The 21,865-nt window shown below is 37.4% G+C and overlaps 2 protein-coding genes across 3 annotated transcripts; one reads left to right on the top strand and one right to left on the bottom strand.

The window, feature by feature from the left end:
- Positions 1-23: 23 nt before the first annotated feature.
- Positions 24-5,884, bottom strand: kctd10 (potassium channel tetramerization domain containing 10). Of its 2 annotated transcripts, none has more exons than XM_038290059.1 (7): positions 5,739-5,884; positions 3,661-3,874; positions 3,401-3,570; positions 1,937-2,023; positions 1,810-1,862; positions 1,253-1,448; positions 24-1,147 (listed from the first exon to the last, which is right to left on the bottom strand). In XM_038290059.1, exons 1-7 carry the CDS (start codon positions 5,739-5,741, stop codon positions 935-937), a joined length of 936 nt encoding a protein of 311 aa, XP_038145987.1. In that variant the 5' UTR covers positions 5,742-5,884; the 3' UTR covers positions 24-934. The 2 variants fall into 2 exon arrangements, with proteins under 2 accessions (XP_038145987.1, XP_038145988.1); XM_038290060.1 differs by having other exon boundaries at positions 1,937-2,020.
- An 828-nt stretch (positions 5,885-6,712) lies between these two features.
- On the top strand, positions 6,713-20,851 carry ube3b (ubiquitin protein ligase E3B). Its single transcript, XM_038290056.1, has 27 exons — positions 6,713-7,311; positions 8,515-8,683; positions 8,800-8,917; positions 9,773-9,832; positions 9,935-10,039; positions 10,132-10,228; positions 10,328-10,413; positions 10,707-10,789; positions 10,910-11,015; positions 11,097-11,217; positions 11,757-11,934; positions 12,289-12,455; positions 12,544-12,711; positions 12,797-12,968; positions 13,425-13,543; positions 14,822-14,936; positions 15,028-15,127; positions 15,221-15,340; positions 15,433-15,609; positions 15,684-15,794; positions 15,874-16,011; positions 16,116-16,181; positions 16,254-16,312; positions 16,421-16,603; positions 16,722-16,833; positions 16,919-17,011; positions 19,041-20,851. The coding sequence occupies exons 2-27, from the start codon at positions 8,523-8,525 to the stop codon at positions 19,230-19,232; spliced, it is 3,207 nt and encodes a 1,068-aa protein (XP_038145984.1). The 5' UTR covers positions 6,713-7,311; positions 8,515-8,522; the 3' UTR covers positions 19,233-20,851.
- Positions 20,852-21,865: the final 1,014 nt, after the last annotated feature.

Raw genomic sequence — 21,865 nt, 5'->3', positions numbered from 1 at the left:
AATTAAAACAAATACCAAAAAAATCAGCATCTAGAAATTTATTTGTGATAAAGTATATATAAATATAAAACATTTGTTCACTTCTGTAAACAGATCTAAAACTGTTGCTTGTATTGACTTGAACATATACTGTAGTGTGCAAACAGTATATTGTCTGTTGAATGCAGTGATGGACAGGTCTAATTCGCCTTGCTGTTTAAAGCTTGTAGACAGGCATCCTCTTCCTGCCAGTTAGCTCTCCAATTACCCTTATTCGCTTAAACCTTAGCATAAATCATCCAATCAGCAAAGAACATATAACACCTTAGATCACAGATCAGGTTCCCTCCACTGGAAAATAAAATGCTTATAGTGGAATGAAAGGAAATGTACAAACTCTAACTAAACAGATTATGCATAAGAATGAAATGTTACATTCCTCTCTGATATCATAACATAAAAATTATACTTAAGGTTTTAATAACTAACCAACAGGCTACAAAATAGCCATGGTAACATTTCAGGAGTTAAACAGTGCCACCACGTGGTCACATTGTGCTATAATTTCAATGATACTTTGTGGAGCAGTCAGACCCACAGGAGAAAAATGTGAACAGTTTAACTTATAAACAGATTACATTTCTTGATTCTCTAAATGTCACGTAGCTTGGAACCCTAAAACAACCGATTTCTGCACAAACAGTCCGACCGGTAAAACTTTGTTCTGCTGAAAACAAAAATTAATGTAAGCAACAGTACATCAAGGTGATTTTTTAACAATATAAAGCGACTTCAAACTAAGACAAGACAAAAACATAAATTACCACCACAAAATGTGGTACGACACTCAAAGCCTGGTAAAGAGAAGACAGGAAATGAGAGAGCAAGAGATTTGCTTGTTGTTTTAAGGCAAAAACATAATAAAGAGACTAAGATGGGGGTGAAGAGGGGGAGGTCACTGGTGATGGTGTGTGCGGTCATCAGGGCGTTTGATATGAATCCTACGAACTCTTCCAACGGGCTCTTCGTCGTCGTCCAGATGGCTAGATCTTCCTGCAGCGCCGCCGGTGGCTTCAAGCAAAGCGTTGTCTGGACCCCGCCCATCGTGGGATTCATACAGAAGAATGTTGAGGGTCTCCTCATAGATGCGTGCTTCAGGAAACTCAACCTAAATGTTTTACAAACAACATTAAAAAGTTGAATTTAATGACATACAACATTTTTTGAGTTTATTGTGCTGATTTGAACATAGTAACAGTAAATGCTTATTTACCTTAGTCTGCTTCTTTTCTGTGGCATAAACAATAGAGGTGCAGCACACCTCAGCAATCTTACGCCCCTGGCCATAGAAGGACCAGCAACAGATCTCATCTCCTATCACATCCTTGATGAAGAGGACTCGGCCATTAAACCGCAAAGACAGCTTGTCAAACAGCTCAATATTTTTTAGCATGTTGTCATCAGAATTGCTGAACAGGAGAAAAAATAGGAATGTTGATGAATATAATATAATTAGGGCTGAAACAATTGGATTAATCGATTATTGAAATAATAGTCAACTAATTTAGTCATCGATTAATTTTTAACCAGAGTAGAGACTCCAAAACATGCCTTTAGCTGACAGAGAAACCCACTTAGAGCAGTCATTTTACCAAAATTGTAAAAAGAAATCTTCTTCAAGGAACCATGCTATCAGATTATCAATCAATTAATCTAAAAAATTAACGGCAGATTAACTTTTAGCAAAATAATTGTTAGTTGTTGCCCTAAACCCAATACTTAATTTTAATAAGCAATCATAAACCCAGTAACCCTACAAAGGAGACTTACCTAGTATAGGAATATTTATTGTTGCTTCTGTTATACAGTAGTTTCACAGTAGGCTGCAAAGACAAAATGTTTATTAAATTAACGCATAGGAGCCCCATAATATTTAGCACAAGCTATAAAAACATACCTTGTTTGAGGTTGCAATGAGTCTTTGCTCTTCCTTACACGACGTCATAAGAGGCACTTTACAAAGAGGTTCATATGTTTCCTTCTTCTGAAAGACAGTTTTTAATTTTCTTAATACTGCAATTAAATTACAGCCATTGTAACATAATACCAGAGAATGGATTGTATTTAAAGGGTGTTATGTAACAGGATAAGTGGGTCAGTTATTTTGGTTTAAATCCTAGTCATAATCACTCAAATGTTGCCTAAACTGAAATTACAAAACAGGAATGTGGGAAGAATGCTAAATCTTCAGTGAAAGGTAATCAATTATGAATCTAAGCATTATCTTATGCATGTCTATTGATAGAAAGATTTAATTCAAAAGAGAAACAGATACTCAATGGTAAGTTCATGAGCAAGGAAGTAGAGCTAAGAAAATTGTTTATTTTTTAACTCTTCACTATTATGTTATTCTTATACATTTTTCTAAGGTCCACATTTGTATGACCATTTTGCTATCTTTTTGCTGCTGTAAACACCAGAATTTCACCATTGTTAGACAATAAAGGGATTTTCTATTCTATTCCATTATAAAAAAGGTGGCATTTGGGTACAAGATGGAAGACAAATTAGCAAGGAGCAAAAAGCATCTCAGCGAGAGCACAGAGAGTAAAGTAAAATTTGGTCCCTGGAACCTTTCAATTTGTTGTTAAATAATATTTCACATTCAGTCACTTTATTAGGTCCAGGCTAATCATTATCAATCATTATCCTGCTAATCAAATGACAGAAAGTCTACAAATTTACCATATAGACTTTTTAAAGACCAGTATTCTCAAATTGAGCATCAGAATGGACAGAAATGGGGACTGATTTTGAAAGCTTTATGGTTTCTGGTAACAGCTGGGCTGGTCAAAAGGTTTTAGAATCTAATATGTGGATTTTCACAATTAATCGTCTGTGGTTTACAGAGAATGGTGCAAAATAAAGAGAAAATGTGTGATTTTTATGGACACTATAAGTAGCGTCTAAGTGCTATGGCTTCTTTCAGCACTGATGCTGTCCTCCTTTATAAGAAGAGTGCATCCACCTTCAGATGGCTGATTTTGGCAGGTTAAGGAATCAAAAGCTCCAATCATTTCTCAATAGTTTTACAGAAAAAAAAAACACCGCTCTCCAACGTACTTAACAGCCACCAGATCTCAATCCAATAGAGCAACAGTTGTGAGGCGGCGGATAAAAGCATTCGAGGACAGCTTCAGGCCATTTGTAGAATGAAGGTGACTCCAACTGCTTAAGGGGGTCTGATCCAGAACTAGCAAGCTGCACTGAAAGAACTGACTGGTGGTATTACAAATATTCCAAAAGCTAGGAATTCAAGCAGATTAGACCAAATCATACCTGATTAAAAAATTACATTTTAGAAGGACAAAAGAATGGTTAAAGAACTTCCAATACTATTTCAAAGAGCTAGATTGGGTACCTGCAAGGCTGCTGAGCATTCATCAGCTAAGCCCTGGACAAGGTAATACTTGGCCTCTGCCAGTAACTCTTCAGTCTCCCTGCGGCTCTCTGGGAGTGGGACCGCCCCGTCCCTAAGGAAGTTAAGGATTGTTCCGAAGTGTTTTCCACAGCGATCAATTAGGATCCAACCTATAAACAGGAAAAAAAATATATCACAAATTGTCATGTCGAGGAAAGAGATTGATTTTAGTGTGCTTACATCATACATGAAGAGCTTACCTTCACTGTCTGTGAGAACCTCCATCCGCCCACTGAACATAGCTTTAAGCATGGTGTCCTGCTTTGTTAGTGTCTGCATTGTAGTGTAGTACAGCGCCCCACCCACATTTAACTTCACATACTTGGAACTGGGGCTGGAACCTTTAAAGGATGTTGTCCTGGTTGTAGCTGCTGGCACTGCCGAGCTCACCACGCTGTCTCCTGACATCTCTTCCTGGAACAAACCAAGGAAAAACACCATTGATTTAAATAAACGCCTTTCCCATCTAAATTAAAGTGATCTTTTGCATTATTTGGTAAACTAGCAGGTTCAGAGCCACGTATTGCACCGTGATTTAACAATGCTGGGTTTAATTTCTAATTTTCGCATTTCTACATGATTTTTTAAATTAATTTATAATTAATGAACAATCATAACAGGGAGGTGTAGGAGCCCAATAAGGATTTTGGGGTTTCTCCCTTTTTACCCCCTCATGAATGACCTGAATGTATGTTGTAAGTGGGTATGTGTACGCACTACATGAACATGCCTCAGTTCCATTGTGATTGGAGGTAGGCTACATTCACACTGCAGGCCTTAATGCTCAATACCGATTTTTCTGTGAAATCCGATTCTTTTGCGTGGTTGTTCACATTTCCATATGTATGCGACTTGTATGCGATCTCCTGAGTGAACTGCATTCACACAACTCAAGTGTCCCACGTGTGCAGTAGAGGACGCAATGACATCACAAGCAAACGTGCTCTGTGTTTACAGAAGTAAACATGGATGGTAGTGCTGGAACGCATCTAGCGATCTTTCCCAACCTCAGCTAGTGCATTAACAACACAATCTTTCCAAGACGGTTGAAAATAAAGGCTGCTCTCAGTATTATCGTCCACCATGGTTGTTGTTGTTTTTCTTGCCGCGTCTGCGTATCAAGACACAGAATAATGACCTTTGTCGAGCATTAATGGCATACACACAGGTAGCATTTGAAAAGATTGGATACGGATCGGTTTCAGGACCACATAGCCAAAAGGCCTGGGTCACATCAGGAAAGAAATCAGATCTGTGCTGTTCAGATTGTCATGAATAGATCAGATACAGGTCACATACGTGCAAAAACAAAATCAGATTTGGGTCACTTCGGGCTGCTGTGTGAACGTAACCGTAGAGTTGATCTGTTTCTGATACAAGTATTGGAAAGGTCTCCGATACTGGCAAAAAATGTTTGCATCAGTACCTGAGAGTAATGAAATCTTGCAGCAAATTATTTTAAATAATCCATAGCCTTGTACTGTACAGTACAGTATCTAGACAAAAGCTTGAACTTTCCTATCTTTATCAAGACAGTGTACTGACTTTAACCTATGTTGCCCTAAACTATCTATAACCTTAACAGGCACCAAATGATTGGTAGTAGTTCACCATCTATCTTGCTGAGGTACTTAAATTATTATTATATTAACAAAGACAAACACACTGTGGATATTTGGATTAAAAAGGCTCAACATGAAAAAACTCCAGTGTTGAACATTATGTGATGAGGTGAGGTTAAACCCCCAACAAAAATCATATTTTGATAAATTTAGGTAATACAAGTTCATATATATATATATATTCTACAACAGATTGATTTGACGTATTTTGAGTCGTTTGATATCTATATCAAATTAGTCAAAACCTATAAATGTTACTTTCAGCTGGATCATTCAGAACGTGTTAAATGTCAAAACAGAAGATAGACATTTTATTGGACTGGAGAAAACGGCGTCATGTAGGCCATCAGTAAAGTCATAAAAACATTTATGGTAAAACATCGAGTTTAACATCGACCATATAGCAGGCGGGAATCCTAATAATATAAATAACTTTGTTTCTAAAACAATGGACCGTTATATCAACGTGCGTAGATTTCAACTTCGTTATAGCTTCCATTAGCTAGCAGCTAGTTAGCCTACTAATAAGTTACCAAATATATCAAATATTAAGCTTTTTTCCAGTAACAATGTTTGAAGTCAACATTATTTCCCACTACTGAGTTAACAGAAAGTAACTTCTTGGTTTATAATACTAATAAAGCATATATATTTACCATAGAACCCACAGCTGACTTCGTAGTTGTCGCTTGCTAACGTCAGTCAGCTAACACCCACTTTTTCCGGTGTTGTGCTGAAAATGACCCCCCGATAGGAGGCAGCGAATCTGAAACTCGAATTAGGTGGCACCAAAGATGCCTTACTGATTCACTATCTTTGCTTGTTGTTTTGTTATTATTATTATCATTATTTTTATGTACAGAACTAGGCAGGCAAGGATATGCAGCCAAGATTCTTCAAACTGTTTTAGCTGCTTTCGAAATTTTAAAAATATTTTTTATTTACTAATCACAAAAAATAGTTTATTGTAAACATGTCGACATGTTGGGGGATATTTTGTGTCCATGGCCGTCATCAAGTCTTAATAAGGTTTTATTCGACGGCAATTAATTTAAAGAGCCTTTAACAAAACTAGTTACATTTCATTCAAAGGGAAAGACCAAAATGCGTTTTTGAACTGCCCCCTCCACTGCGACCCAGGATATTGTTGTAGACAAAAGATGGATACAATTACTATGAGTAATTTCTCCCCTTTTCTGCCTTCTAGATATCGGATTGCTTCATCGCCGCTCCTAAGAATATTTTCTCAAGTGACAGTTTAATTTTACATTTAATAACGTATTAGCATGTATAAATTTTATACATGCCTTTCACGTTTCCTTCAGGCAACGTAAAAAAAAAAAAAAAATGCGCGTTCCATGTCGAGATGCTTTTCATTTCAGGGGTGCATTTTATTGTACATCACCGAGTGTACCGCGTAGCGTTCATAAAAATGACGTCAACCGTCGCAAACAATGATTGAAAGTAGATGTAAAATATGTTAAAGTTATAAACGATACGGTTTTGGATATTTAGACATTTATTCTTTAATAAGTACTTCACTTCAACCAAATGTATGGTTTACTTCTTTTAATTTGCGTAAATGCCAACAACGCCCTCCCCCTATTTGTCGTTTCCGTTTATACAGCAGAGTGTACCAGCAATAATAGTCCCCCGTCCAACACCTACCAACACTGAGTAAGAGCTGAATTCAACAAGAATAATTTCACATTCGCCATAATACGTAAACCGAGGCCGTTTATTAACATACCAGAATTTTTATTTTGGATCTGGATGTCTAACGTACTTTGCGAAACCGGATAAATTGTACCCGGAGTTATTTTAATGCGACGCAGCAGATTAACGACTGCAGTCTAGTAGAGGTTCCTTCAGATTGTTTACGTTTAGGAACGGGTGTCTCCTGCTTTCGAACAACCTGACATCGTTACAGCATTAGACGCCACCTCACCCTAATGCTAAACAGAATTAAATCAATTTAAAATGTGTGTTTTATAGTCGGTATCAAAGCAGCCGACTAGCCCAGCTAGCTAGGTGTCGTTTTTCCACCTTCACGGGTATTTCCTAGCTTCAGAGATGCTAAGTTAGAGCTCTCTTTCTCTTCTTTTTTATTTTATTTAATCCGGACTCTCCTCATACTTGGATGTTATGGACTGCCAAATGAAAGAGAGTGTATAGCGAAAGGTGTGCCTGAAGGCCAGACAAAATCTGCTTATCTTCTTAACTTCACAGGTAATCTCTGTCAAAACACTTTGATCATGCAACTTTTTTTTCTATGGGGGAACAAGCTTCAAACAGAGGATATGTGTTCTGTGAGGCTTCTTAAAAAATACTTATCTATACATTAGGACACAGGTATTTTTCAGTAACTTTAAATACATTTCTGCAAGTCATTGAAAACGTCGCAATTATGTATAATATAGATTAATAACACAAAAATATGTATTTCAAATGTGTATTCCATCTTTCGATGACCATGCCTTGAAATAAAGGAAAACAAACTTTTCCTTTCTCGGCAAAATGTAAATTGTACTTCCAATGTGTGAGGCAAAGGCTCAAGTTTTAATTGCTGTAGGCAATATCTAATTAGAGTGTGCTGTACTGAAGCATGTGTTGTATAGTCATAGGGAAAAATGCTATGTGTAGCTTTGAGAGGATTGGATTGAAGCCAAGTCAAGAATTTGTAGGACATGGTTTACATAGTTACATGGTTTGGACTTCAGCTGGAGTCATGGCTTTAAGAATCAGCACACACAGATATAGTCCCATTGGCTACAGCTGTCATCCTTGGGTTATACCACTCTTTAACTAGAGACAACACCAAAAGTACCTGAATGGAAAAATGGACTGAATTTTTACATGCAACCAGAATTTGTATGTGATTTGGGGGAAAAAAACAAAACAAAACAAAAAACCATCATAACAGGAGAAGTATAGAGGCACAGAATCTGATTAGCTTGAAGTTCAATTTTCAGTTTCAAAGTCAGTAAAGATCTGAGGTCCCATGTTATTCCACAGTAAACACAGCCCTCTAGCAGAATATATTAGAGAACATTTGGATTTAATTTTCCAGAAGGATTTTCACCTGCCCTGGTATCACTGTGCTCCATTTGCATATAAACTGTCCTGACCTGAACCATACAGAGAACCTTTCAGGTTGGAAGACAAGGGGACCCCAGACAGGACTCTTTAACATTGACCTTATGCAACAGCAAAGTTACATGCATTTTTTAATAAAGACTGAGATGCACATTTTTTCAGCTTTTTGATTGTCACAACACTTTCACAAGTACAGAGCAACGAAATGAACTCTCTGCATCAACATCCCTTAAAAAAAAAGAAACATCTACTAACTTTTCAGTAGATACTGCTTCATTTGAATTCTCCTGTAAGGTCTTGTAAGTCAAACCAATGATCTATATTTTTCTTTTCTAGGGTACACAATGTTTAGTGTCCCTCAAAGCTCCAAGTCAGAGTTTCTGGACAAGGCCAGGCAGGCCAGAGAGGAAAGAAAGGGATACAAAGAGAAGGAAAAAGCAGCAACCCAGATCCAAGCTCTGGTGAGAAGATTCCTCTGTCGCTGCAGGCTGCAGAAAGAGATCAGGTGACTATAGTTTTTATAAGCTTTAGGTTCTTGCGCTTAGGTGCTGCTATTATGCATTACTTGCTGTGTTCCTCTTTGTCTGAATATGTGAATGCTGCTTGTTTTTGTCTTCCCAGGAAAGAAGTTGATGATTATTTCCAAGCTTCTGAAGCAGGAACAACAAAAAGAAATGCTCTTTCAATTTTTAAAATTGCACGAAAATTATTATTCATATACCGCCTTGAGGACAAGATGGTGAGTTCACTGCTGTCCATTTTAAAACATTTTTTAAGTCATATATTTTTCATGTTGATCTGTGATAATCTATCCACCTTTATTGGTACAGTTAGTTTTAAGATAGAAAAATACCATCAATATACAGAGTTGTTACCTTATTTCCTTTTTGAGTAACTGTTATTTTTACGTTATTATAATGCATTCATACGGTGCCTTCAAGAGGTGTTCATATTCCTTTATTTATTTTATTTATTCACATTTTCTCACATGTCAGCACTAATCTAATAACATTTAATAGGACATTTAATAGGATTTTATGTTCTGGATGACCATAGGGAATATGGTCATTAATTGTGAAGTGAACATTTTTAAAAATGCACTTCTAATTATTTGTTATGTGTTTGATAAATGGATATCATCTGTATATCATCAATAAGCAAAAAAAGACATTTCTAGATGAACAAAGACGATGGAGACGTCTGTAACCTGACAAAAGGTCACATCTACTTACCTTTACCTTTAGAAGCTGAGTAGAAAAAAATGCCCCTCCTATTATTTAAAAAAAATATTAAAATGCATACACACCATTTTCCTTCCATTTTACAACTATGCATGAATTTGTAATTATGACATGTAATCCCAAAGCACTGCTTGGAGCTGTGAAGAATATCAATCAAAAAATGGAGGCACAGCCAATGAAATGCCTTCCACCTCTGGTAGTGATTGTGCACTTGTAGCCCAAAATGACAACAGCATAGTGAGGCAGGGAAACCTATATTCTGAGACACTGTCTTCTAGTTACAGTTATGTTTTCTCATTATAATCTATAGATTTGTTGCTGTGACTCAAGTTGGTTTTAATTATGTCCTTTAGAGATTTGAGAAGCTATGTCGAGCTATTCTGGCCAGTATGGAGGTGGAAAATGAGCCTAAAGTGAGTCTGACCATGTTGCTGTCCTAAACAGGTCCCAACATTTATTTATTTTTTTCTTTGTCAGAATTTCTCTCAGTGCCGTTTCCTCCCTTTGGTTTACAGGTCTGGTATGTTTCCTTGGCTCTCTCCAAAGACCTCACTATTCCCTGGCTGAAACAGATCAAAGATGTGTTGTGGATTTGCTGCCAGCTATTGAAAAAACTAAAGGTGGATCTTTATTTAAACATCAACTATTAGTCCCAATTAGTTTAGTAATTATGTTTCGGATATAATTATCCCACCAACTTTGTGATTTTCAGCCTGACATACTCCAAGACAACAAGCTGATTACGCTGTACCTCACCATGCTAGTGACCTTCACAGACACGTCGACATGGCAGATAGTCCGGGGAAAGGGTGAGAGTCAAGTATAAACAGACCGGCTGTTATTGCCTGACAGGCTTTCGTCAAAGGAAAACATAACATTAAATGGTCTTTTCACTTGAATTGTTGCAGGTGAAGCTCTGAGGCCTGCTTTGACAAGGATTTGTGAGAACATCATGGGGCATCTGAATCAGAAGGGATTCTACTCAATACTGCAGGTTGACTTTTATTTGTTGTATTTAAATGGTAACAGTCCTGTACTTACATTAACATTTTTAAATCAGAAAACGCCAAAATTAAGTTATTCTTGCAGAAATTCACCCACGGATGGTAGCCAGCTACATTGTAGCCAAAGTTGGGGTTTGAACAATTACCTGCCGGTTGCAGAATGAACTCTTGCATCCTACAGCCGTGTAGTATTTATGCAGTTCAATCAAAACAACTGATTTCAGTTTTAACTGAAATTAAGATTTATTTGTTAGATATGAACATGTGCTACATTTGTGTTTAGATCCTGTTGACCAACGGCTTGGCCCGGTCTAGACCATCCCTCTCTAAAGGCACTCTGACTGCTATTTTCTCTTTGTCTTTGAGGTATATTCATATTTAATTTTGTTTAACTTGAATAAAACGTTGGAGTTTTGCAACATCTGAATGTTTGCTTAAGTTTGATGTATCCATCCGGGTTAATAATAGGAATCTGTTGTGTTCCAGGCCAGTCGTCGCTGCTCATTTTTCAGACAACCTGCTCCGTTCCTTCCTCCTCCACATCATGTCCGTTCCAGCTGTTGTGTCCCACCTTAGTGTCTTGACTCCAGAGGTAAAAAGCCCTTTTTCCGTCTGTAAATAATAATGTCAAAGGTGAAGACAGTTTGCCTTAATGTAGGCTTTATCCAAACAGTGCATGACGTTAATCCAGACCCATGACCTCCTGCGGAAGTTCGTTTTGTTCCTAAGTCGGGAAGAACAGTGTCTGGACATCTGCGTGTGTCTGGAAGGCAGCCACACGCTCTGCTTACTTGGTAAAGGATTTCAGAAAATTATCTGCTTGAATATTTCTGTTCATTTAATCAAATTCATGTTTAATTTAATCAAAACATGTGTCATTTGAGCTTCAATTTAGTTTAAAAAGTAAAACTTCTATATTTCTGTAGATTAAATTTATAAAAAGTGATACATTTCAAGTGCTTTATTTTACCGTAACATCAACATTTTTTTATGAAGCCCAACCCAGTCAAGGTGTTTTAGTCTAAATACTTTACACAAATAAACATCTCTTTTTGGGTAGGCTGATATTTCCTTATTAAAAATTTTTGTTTTTATTAATCTTACAATATTAAAATTTTCTGTGAAATGAACTTTGGCGTATTTAAGCCATTCAAACTAACAGTAATAAATGTTTAAAATGCATTACACATTCTGTATATATTATATCTAATTTATATAAAAATAATATTTGAGTTTATTTTTAATTCGTTTACCGGATAAATTAACTTCCTGATGATTTTGTTGTTCATTGAAATGCATCTTTTAGTAGCGTTACCTTTCACATGTTCGACAGGAAACCTGATCCACTTGGGTTACCTTAACGAGAAAGTCTTAGAAGAAGAGGCCAACCATTTCGTCAAGGACCTGACCGACATGTTGTCGTACTGCCAAAGATACGTTTCGCAAAAGAAGTCCAACTTGACGCATTGGCACCCTGTCCTGGGCTGGTTCTCTCAAACGGTGGACTACGGGTCAGTGATTCTTTAAACATTTAAATTAAACCAACAGTTTAAAGTCAAACTTTGAGTCCAAGTAGAACCAGAACACAAAATGAGAAGACTTTGCAGAAAAAATATCATTAGGGCATAGTTCTGTAGAGCAAAATGCAGCTTAAACCTTTGGCTTTTTAAAAATACTCTGTCTTTAAATTCATACAAATATAAAATGTTGTCAGCAACTCCCTGTGTGTGTGTGTTTTTTTTATTGGGATTATTTACAGATTTTCTTTGCTTTAACTGATTTCTTTTTCTTTTTGTCTTGTCACTTTTATTGAAAACAACGTTCCTCATTCTTCGTCTCCATCTCTTGTCTCTTTTTCTGTTTAGTCTCAATGAATCAATGCCTCTGGTCACTAAACAGCTTCAGCATCTGTGGGGCGTATCTGTCATTCGAACTCTCTTCAGCGACGTCCTCTCCAAGAAGCTGGAGAGTCAGGAGTCCACCCCGCCGCCGCCGCAGCCGAGCACATCTCAAAACAATCTACCCGTTAAAAGTAAGTTATCAAGGTTGAGCCTGCAGAATGTTTCGCCACTGAGAATTTTCTGTGTAGCTCAGGACGTATTGTGTCTGGATTTTCCAAGATCTTTTTAAGAGAGCGTTTCAGAAGTCTGCTTCTGTGAGGAACATCCTGAAACCCGTTGGAGGAAAGCGAGTGGACTCTGCTGAAGTCCAGAAAGTATGCAGCATCTGTGTGCTCTACCAGACTACTCTGTCCACGCTGACCCAAATACGCCTGCAGATACTCACCGGTCAGCTCACCACTCACACTGTTTTTTTGGAAATACTGTTTTAGATCATTAGGAATGAAGCCCTGATCCTGTTCTTTTAACTCAGGTCTCACACATCTCGATGACCTTTTACCCAAACTCTGGGCTTTCATCTGTGAGCTGGGTCCTCAGGGGGGGCTCAAACTGTTCATGGAGTGTCTCAACAATGATACCGAGGAGTCCAAACAGCTCCTCGCTATGCTAATGCTGTTCTGTGACTGCTCCCGTCATCTTATCACGTAAGTGGAGAGATTTTCTCTATTTAAGGTCTACTCTGGCTGTAGGCACAATTATTTAATTACCTGGAAATGGATTGCACCTTTAATTGGGAATGAATTAAATTTGGAATTTCATTAAACAGAATCATATTTAGATATAATTAAATTATTTAACCTCAGTTTTTCTTCACATTACTTTTAAATGATTCCAATTGTGATTGTGGAAGACTGTGGCTCAGGGGTTAGAATAGATGTTTGACAGTCTGAAACTATTTGGATCACTCCTGTTAGACATTGATATGCCCCTAGGAAAGGGACTTAACTCTTAGTAGCCTGCTGATGAATATTTGGATTAGTGAGAGTAATTAGATGTATGAGGCTGTAGTGTAAATCACTTGGATTGTATAGAATAATGATGTAAAATCAGTTAATTTATTATATAAAGCCACACAAATAACTAAGATATTACTTTTTCAGAATTTTGGATGACATTGAAGTCTATGAGGAGCAAACATCCTTCAAGATAGAGGAACTCGTCACCATCTCCTTTTTTCTGAACACATTTGTGTACAAAATGATTTGGGATGGTATTTTAGGTGAGTCTGTTTTTTTTTTTCGTTACCAGAAAAGCTGTGATGTGAAATTTTAAATCGCCTTGTTAGGGTTTTACAGATTTAGGATTTTTATTGAATTTGATGGAAGTAACATCTATAACCGGATGTTTGAGAAGGAAAATAGAGCATTTAAAAATATTATTTTATATGCTAAAAGCAACATCCATCCATCCATCCATCCATCCATCCATCCATCCATCCATCCATCCATCCATCCATCCATCCATCCATCCATCCATCCACTCGTCATTCTATCCGTCCATCCATCCAATTCGAGATTAAACTGCTGCTGTTTTGTCAGTTTCATCATTACTCTGTTAAACCAGAGAATGAATGCATTTTTTTCACGCTTTGTTTGTGTTTTTTTTAAAACGGCAGTAAATCAAACACCAGTCTAAGATTATGAGAGGAATCAACCTGAGTGAAAAAAAGAGAAAAAATAAGATCAGGAATCACAGTTTATATATAAACTAATTAACTACAAGTTAAGGAAAAAAATAATAGTCAGGAAATAAGCACTCAACTTCTAGTGCTTAAAACGGATTAAATACCCAAAGTTTATTATAGATCAATTCGGTCTGTGGAAAAGCAGAAATGTTTATAACCAGAGCATCTCCACTCGTGGGGATAAGGCTTGGTCAGAAAATGGGCTGAATACCTTTGATGAAACCACTTGACCAGTTACATTTTTCATGGAAATCTTTAAGCTTTCAGAGAAGATCTGATCAACCAATTAGAAGATGACTTAGGGGGAATTTGAAATAGCCAAATTTCAATTTTTGTCTTTCCATTATGACCATATGGTCACATCATCAAATAACATAAAACATGCATATTAAGATTTTTGCATAAATAATAATTCATTAGAGCTATGACTAATCTTTAATTCTGGTAAAGCTTTATTGATTTCATATCCATTATTCACAAGAAGAAAAACTTATAATGTATCAGACATTCTCCATGTTGTTGAAACCTGCATGAATAAGAAGGAAGTCAATCTTCATCCATGGCTAATAGAGGCTGTGTGGTGTGACTGAGAGAAAACCTGGAAAAGCAGGTTAAAGTTGACAGCTGAGCTGTTTTTTTTTCCAAAGTTTCATATGTAAATCCTGAGCTTTAGAAATATATGTCATACATTTATTATGCGTGTTTTTGTAAAATGTAAAATGCGTGACTTTGTAAAAAAAATAATGGAAGAAAATCAAGGAACTAAGGTCTGTGAGCACTGTGACATCTTTTGATACATTTTTTGCTTTATAGAAAATGCAAAGGGAGAAAAACTGGAGCTTTTTCATAGCGTTCATGGTTGGCTGATGGTGCTCTATGAACGGGACTGCAGGCGCAGGTTCACCCCTGATGACCACTGGCTTCGCAAGTAAATAGTTCAAGACTCTGTCAGCTCTCATAATGGTTTCCAATTTTGGGATTTCCCATTTCGTGATGAATTCATTTTCCGTTCTATTCAGGGATCTGAAGCCGAGCTTATTGTTTCAAGAGCTGGAAAAAGGGAAAAAAAGAGCCCAGCTTCTCCTGCAGTACATCCCACATGTTATACCGCATAAAAATGTAAGTAAACAGGATTCTTCAGATCAAGCATTTGCCGTATCTATTTTCTTTTTTGCATTGTTTGTATCAAATTTCCTGCCTTTGTGATTTCAGAGAGTGCTGCTGTTCAGAAACATCGTCACAAAGGAAAAAGAAAGTTTAGGGTTGGTAGAAACCAGCTCAGCTTCTCCACATGTCACCCATATCACTATTCGCCGCTCACGGATGCTGGAGGTATGCAGCAGAAAAATGCACGTTCATTTTTACATATTTTGTTTTTGTTGTTTTCTTAATAATTGAATTGAACTTGAATTCCCATTATGAAGGATGGATACGACCAGCTCCGCCGGTTACCGGTGAATTCCATAAAGGGAGTTATTCGTGTGAAGTTTGTCAATGACCTTGGAGTGGACGAGGCTGGAATCGATCAGGATGGAGTCTTCAAAGAGTTTCTAGAGGAGATCATTAAAAAAGTTTTTAATCCTGCCCTCAATCTCTTCAAGGTAAGCCAGACAAACGGTCCACTTTGTTTTTCTCTAGCTATCTTATTTCTGCAGCTTTTGCTTTGATCTTCCAGACTACAAGTGGAAATGAAAGGTTGTACCCGTCACCCACATCCTACATCCACGAGAACCACTTGCAGCTCTTTGAGTTTGTTGGGAAAATGCTTGGTAAAGCTGTTTATGAGGTAATTTTATTGCTTGAAGTGGTCATTTCTGGGTTTGTTTCTCTAAATTATGGGATCATTAGTTTGTATGTGTTCCCAGGGCATTGTTGTGGATGTTCCCTTTGCATCGTTCTTCCTCAGTCAAGTCCTGGGCCACCACCATAGTACCTTCTACAGCTCCATAGATGAGCTTCCCTCTCTGGATTCTGAATTTTACAAAAACCTTACTTCCATTAAGGTCAGAGTCAGTTAATTGGCTTATAAACAGTCTGGAACAAAAGTGGAATATGCCCTCGTCTTTACTTCCAACTTAGTTTGTAAAGCGTTTTTTTTTTTTTTCAGCGCTACGATGGTGATGTCGGAGATCTAGGACTGACTTTGTCCTATGATGAGGATGTTATGGGACAGGTAAATACTTTATTGAAATATATAGTAGGTGTTCTATCAAATAGTATCTAAAAGTGCATGTGTTCTTTACAGCTTGTCTGTCACGAGCTCATACCTGGAGGAAAAACTATGCCAGTCACCAATGAGAACAAGTATATTAAAATATGAATTCCATTATTGAAAACATGTGTCTGGTTTGTAAAAGTTTCCTTTGCCAAGTCACAGTCAAACCCTTATGTCATATTCACCCTCAACTGCAGGATCAGCTACATCCACCTGATGGCTCACTTCCGGATGCACACACAGATTAAGGAGCAAACAGCCGCTTTTATCCGGGGCTTCCGCAGCATCATTAACCCAGAATGGCTGCACATGTTTTCCACGCCTGAGGTGCAGCGGCTCATCTCAGGGGATAACGCTGAGATTGATCTCGATGACCTCAAGTAAGCAGAGTCTTTCTTTTTTCTTTTTTTTTTTGTCATTCTGAGGTAAACAAATTTTCTTTTCTGTTAATTGGGCCAGTTTTAAATGCTTTTTTATCATTTTTCCTGCATCTTTCAGAAAGCACACAGTCTACTATGGAGGTTTCCACAGCAGCCACCGTGTCATCATCTGGCTGTGGGACATCCTGTCCAGTGACTTTAATGCTGAAGAGAGGGCCATGTTCCTTAAAGTAGGTTTCAGTTTGTTTTACAGAATTAAATGTTTTCAAACACAGTGATTTTACTATTACTTGCTTTTTAAATATGTTTTCATAGTTTGTTACCAGCTGCTCAAGGCCACCTCTTCTAGGGTTTGCTTACCTCAAACCACCCTTCTCCATCCGCTGCGTGGAAGTTTCAGATGATCAGGTATGTGGTATCATGGGTTCAATGAGGCTTCTTCTGAGTTTTGGGTGGGAAAGGCTGGAAAAAGCTGCAGTTTTCTGCACTTTCCATCTTGTACCAGATTCTCTTAAGTTACACTGGCTTTCGATAGTATTTGGACCGGTTAAACTTTTCTATCTTTTGTCACATTTCAGGCTTCAAACATAGAAATATAAAGTCGGAAAATAAAGTCAGAATTTTTTTCTGTACGAACAAGTTGGAAACAATCATGAAGTGTAACAAAATTTCTTGGCTACAAATAAAAAACTGAAGATAGGGGGCATGTACAATTATCGGCCCCTTTACTTTCAGTGCAGCAAACTCTCTCCAAAAGTTTAGTGAGGGTCTCTGAATGATCCAGTGTTGACCTAAATGACTGATAATGATAATTAAAATTCAGAGACTTGTGTAATCAAGTCTCTGTATTAATGAACCTGTACTGTTTTAATCTCAGAGGTCTTTTAAAGCACAGAGAGCATCACAAAGTACAAGGAACACAGGTCTAAGATACTGTTGTGGAGAGTTTAAAGCCGAATTTGGATACAAAAAGATTTTCCAAGCTTTAAACATCCAAATGAGCACTATGCAAGGGATTATGTTGAAATGGAAGCAGTATCAGATTGTTGCAAATCTACGAAGACCCTCTAAACTTTCAGATCAAACAAGAAGAAGACTGATCAGAGATGCAGCTGAGACGCCGACCACATTTCACAAAGATATCCATAAAAAGTCTTGTTTAAGGTTTTTCATAAGGCACCTGGGAGACACAGCAAACATGTGAAAGAAGGTGCTCTGGTCAGATTAAGCCAAAATCCAACTTTTTGGCAACAATCCAAAACGTTATTTTTAGTTAAAAAGCAACACAGCTCATTACCCTGAACCCACCACCCCCAGTGTCAAACACGGTGGTTGCAGCATCATGGTTTGGGTCTGCTTTTCTTGAGCAGGGACAGGGAAGATTCTGGAAGAAAACCTGTTACTGGGACTGAGATTTATCTTCCAACAAGACAATGATCCAAAACCTGAAGCAAAATCTACAATGGAATGGTTCACAGGTAAACATATGCAGGTGTTAGAGTGGCCACGTCAAAGTCCAGACCTGAATCTAATCAAGAATCTGTGGAAAGAACTGAAAACTGCTGTTCTAATGCTCCCCATCAAACCTCACTGAGCTCCAACTGTTTTGTAAGAAAGAATGGGTCAGTCTCTCCATGTGCAAAACTGAAAGAGACATATCCAATTACTTCCAGCTGTAATCGCAGGAAAAGCTGGCACTACAAAATATTAACTCCAGGCTGAATCATTTTGTGCATCCAATTTTCTGCTTTTTATTTGTTAAAAAAAGTTTAAAATATCCATTAAATGTTGTTCCACTTCATTATTCTGTTCCACTTGTTGATGGTTCTTCACAAAAAAAATACAATTTAATATCTTTATGTTTAAAGCCTGAAATGCGGCAAAAGGTCCCAAAGTTAAAGGGAGCAGAATACATTCACAAGGCACTGCATATCTACTGTAGCCCTTAAAAGTTTACACTTTCCTTCTCAACTGACTGATGGACCCTGTAACCACCATCAGTAGTTGGAGCAGACTCTTTTTGGGTCAGAAATGACTGCGATATTTTTATAATACTATACATTTAATGATACTATATATTTTCAGGCTTTCTTACCTTTCTGCAAACTACTGCTCTAAGTAAAAGTTGGACCAGAGAAAAATGTCAGCACAAAGTATATCTTAGATTCCCTATAAAAGATGTCTGATGTGACTTAATGCTCTACATGATTAAAAAATGCTTCAAACAGGTTATTGCGCTTTGTTTATCTGATTACATTTGTTGTTTTTAGATGAATTGTGCAGAACATATTTCCTGACATATAGGGGAAAAAGGGTCTCAGTTATATTTTTAGGCCACAAAAAAATCCATCAAATACCTGTGAGACATGCTCAGAAAAAATTATTTATGCACATTGATGGCTTTATTAAATGTTTACATTTTGTCTGCTGTGTTTAGGACACAGGGGATACCCTCGGCAGTGTCCTTAGGGGCTTCTTCACGATCCGGAAGAAGGAGCCCGGTGGTCGACTTCCTACTTCGTCTACGTGTTTCAATCTTCTCAAGCTGCCCAACTACAGCAAAAAGAGCATCCTGCGTGACAAACTGCGCTACGCCATCAGTATGAATACAGGCTTCGAGCTCTCCTAACTCTGCTTTGGGACAATCTGCTCAGAGTGGATGTGTTAAAAAAAAAAACGTGAGCAGGAGGCACATTAAAAAGCCATCGGTTAAAGGAAGAAGATGGAGGATGAAAGATATAATCTCTTTTTGGCCTCAGTGCCACCCGGATGAGCTCTGACGGAGTTAAACCTGCTCTGTGTCTCAAAGTGGAAGCTGGTCCTGCTAGGCAGTAACGTTTTTTTTTTTTTTTTAACGAATGGGCATTTCATATATTTGACATAGTAACACACAATTATACCACTAGTTTAATCTCCATTTCTCAGGCTTAACAGAATAACTCTTTGATCTGAGGCCACCACTTTAACACAACTGGAAAGCAATACGGATGCAAAGCAAGCCATCAGAAACAAAGTCGACTGATCATTATTGATATGTTGTCACGTCTGATGAATCCGGAAAATGCATTTTCAAAAATGTTCATTTCTTTTTGTGTGTAAGACAAATCCGTGTCTTTAACCCCAGAGAAAAAAAAGAGCGTACTCAAAGCCTTGGCCTGGCATTAATAACCCTCTGGAGGATCATTTAAACTTGCTAAAAGGAAACTGATTGACCCTTGAGATCTGTTCTGTTCTGTGTATGTCTGAGAGTCAAGCATCGCCCTCAGTTCTACTCAGAGTATAATCATTGCTGTTATTTGATATAAAGATGTCCTTGCTGTAGCATCAGTTACCTTTAAGAAAAGAAAAAGAACTGAAAATAATTTGTCAATGTTTTTACCTTCTGGGTAGAGCAGATCTGTCCTATGTACTACATCTCTTCTTAACACTTACTTTTTAAATCATGAAGTAGATCAGTCTTGTATGTATTTTATACCAGAAAACCATGTTTGCTCCACCTCATATTAATGCTGAGTGCCTCATGTCTAACCATTACCACATTCTAGTACGTGTAGTTTCCTTCAACTCTTAACGAACTACCACTTTTTGGAAGAAAAAGCCATAGATATTTGGGCTGTGGTCCTGGACTTCTTCTCTAAAAGGAACAGAGTACAAACTGTAACAACCATGGTGGTTTTACTGTCAATCCCTCTGAACTCTGTGGACTTTTTTCTTTAAGCCATCTCTCCCTCTGAAGACCTTTTAAAATGATGTCACAGACTGACTTGTCAACCAAATACAATGACTCGATTGGATGGCGTTCCCTTGAAAATGTGGCACTGGTATGAGTCTGAATATTCTTTCAAACAGGGTTTTACACCAGAAAGTCACGTAATCAGAAAAAAACAACCCACTTTGACTCAACGATTTTAAGAAACATTTTAAAATCTTCAGTTTCTTTAATATGCAAGAATAGGTTTTCTGTTATGAATGACAATTTGTTTCTAACTACTTGAACTATGGCCTCTAACGTGTTTAAAAAGTGAATGTGTGTATAGGGCTGGTGGAAATTTTACATACACTACGTATAATTATGAATAACATTCATTTTGAACTTTTAAAAGCACATCTGAAGGAGTCTGATGTGATCATGTAGCACTCAACGAGTGATTTTTAAAGAAAATATAATTGGTTGCACAAGTTTAATTTTTTTTTCTTTTGTGTAAAACTGTACAAACAGCATTAAATCCATACATATAGGTCCCAGTAGTTGGTTTAATGTCAATTATCTATATGCAAATTGAAATGCTTTATATGTCTATCAAATATCTTCTGGTGTATCTGGCTGGAGGTTTGGACGCACTTCTTAGCAGAAATGGTCAAAGGTATTGATTTATTGGCACACTGTAATCATATTCCATGAATTTGAAGTAGGATTAAGGCTGTCTGTAGAGATCAGTGGTTGAATGGTGCAAATAGTTTTGTGTGGGATCACTTTGGATCACCCAAGCCTGCCCCTATCAGCCATATGACCTTGGTTTCCTGGTACTGCCCGTCTACATTTAGGATCATTGTCCTGTTGAAACACCGACTTCTGTCCATTTTTTTTTAAAACAACTTACTGCTCATTTTAGGCAAACTGAGGAATTTTGAAGTGATAACCTTTCATTATTGCATCTGCTTTGTGTGTTTTAATAGTACTGCTACAGCCCTAATTCCCTGATCAGAATGCTGCTGCCGCCATGTCTGGGTGCTGTTACTGTGCTTTAGAATGTGCTTGTGTTTGTGGGGTCAAAAACATTCATCATCATAAAGGCTTGGCATTAATTAGAACATTTAAAATGTTAACCCTAGCTAAACTTTACAGTTTTTGATCCCTACACATGAAAAAAAATTGAAATCTAGATAAATCCTGTTTTTCTTAAAATAAATGCATTTGTTCTTTGATTGAGGAGGTGAAAGAGACATTTTGCCAATGGAACAAGATAATTTACATGTAAAATAAGAAAACACAATTGCATTGTCTTATTTCAAGAGAATATTATTGAATTATCTTATTTTAAGAGTAAAAATCCTCATTTCATTGGCAAACTATCTCATTTACCTACACAAATTAAGGGTATGTACACTTAATTTAAGAATTAAGATTAGATCGTTTTTACAGTGTAGTTTCGATCCCCAGTCGGCCAACTGAAAGAGGCCCAGTTATACAATTAAAGAGGGTATGTAAGACTCCACTCCTCTTTCATTGCAGGGCATCATCTAAATTGACAAGACATATGC

Source organism: Cyprinodon tularosa, unplaced genomic scaffold, assembly GCF_016077235.1.
Source record: "Cyprinodon tularosa strain WSP-4 unplaced genomic scaffold, ASM1607723v1 ctg275, whole genome shotgun sequence".
Taxonomy (NCBI): Eukaryota; Metazoa; Chordata; class Actinopteri; order Cyprinodontiformes; family Cyprinodontidae; genus Cyprinodon; species Cyprinodon tularosa.
Note: the sequence above shows the minus strand (reverse complement) of the source record. Positions and strands in the feature narration are given on the sequence as shown.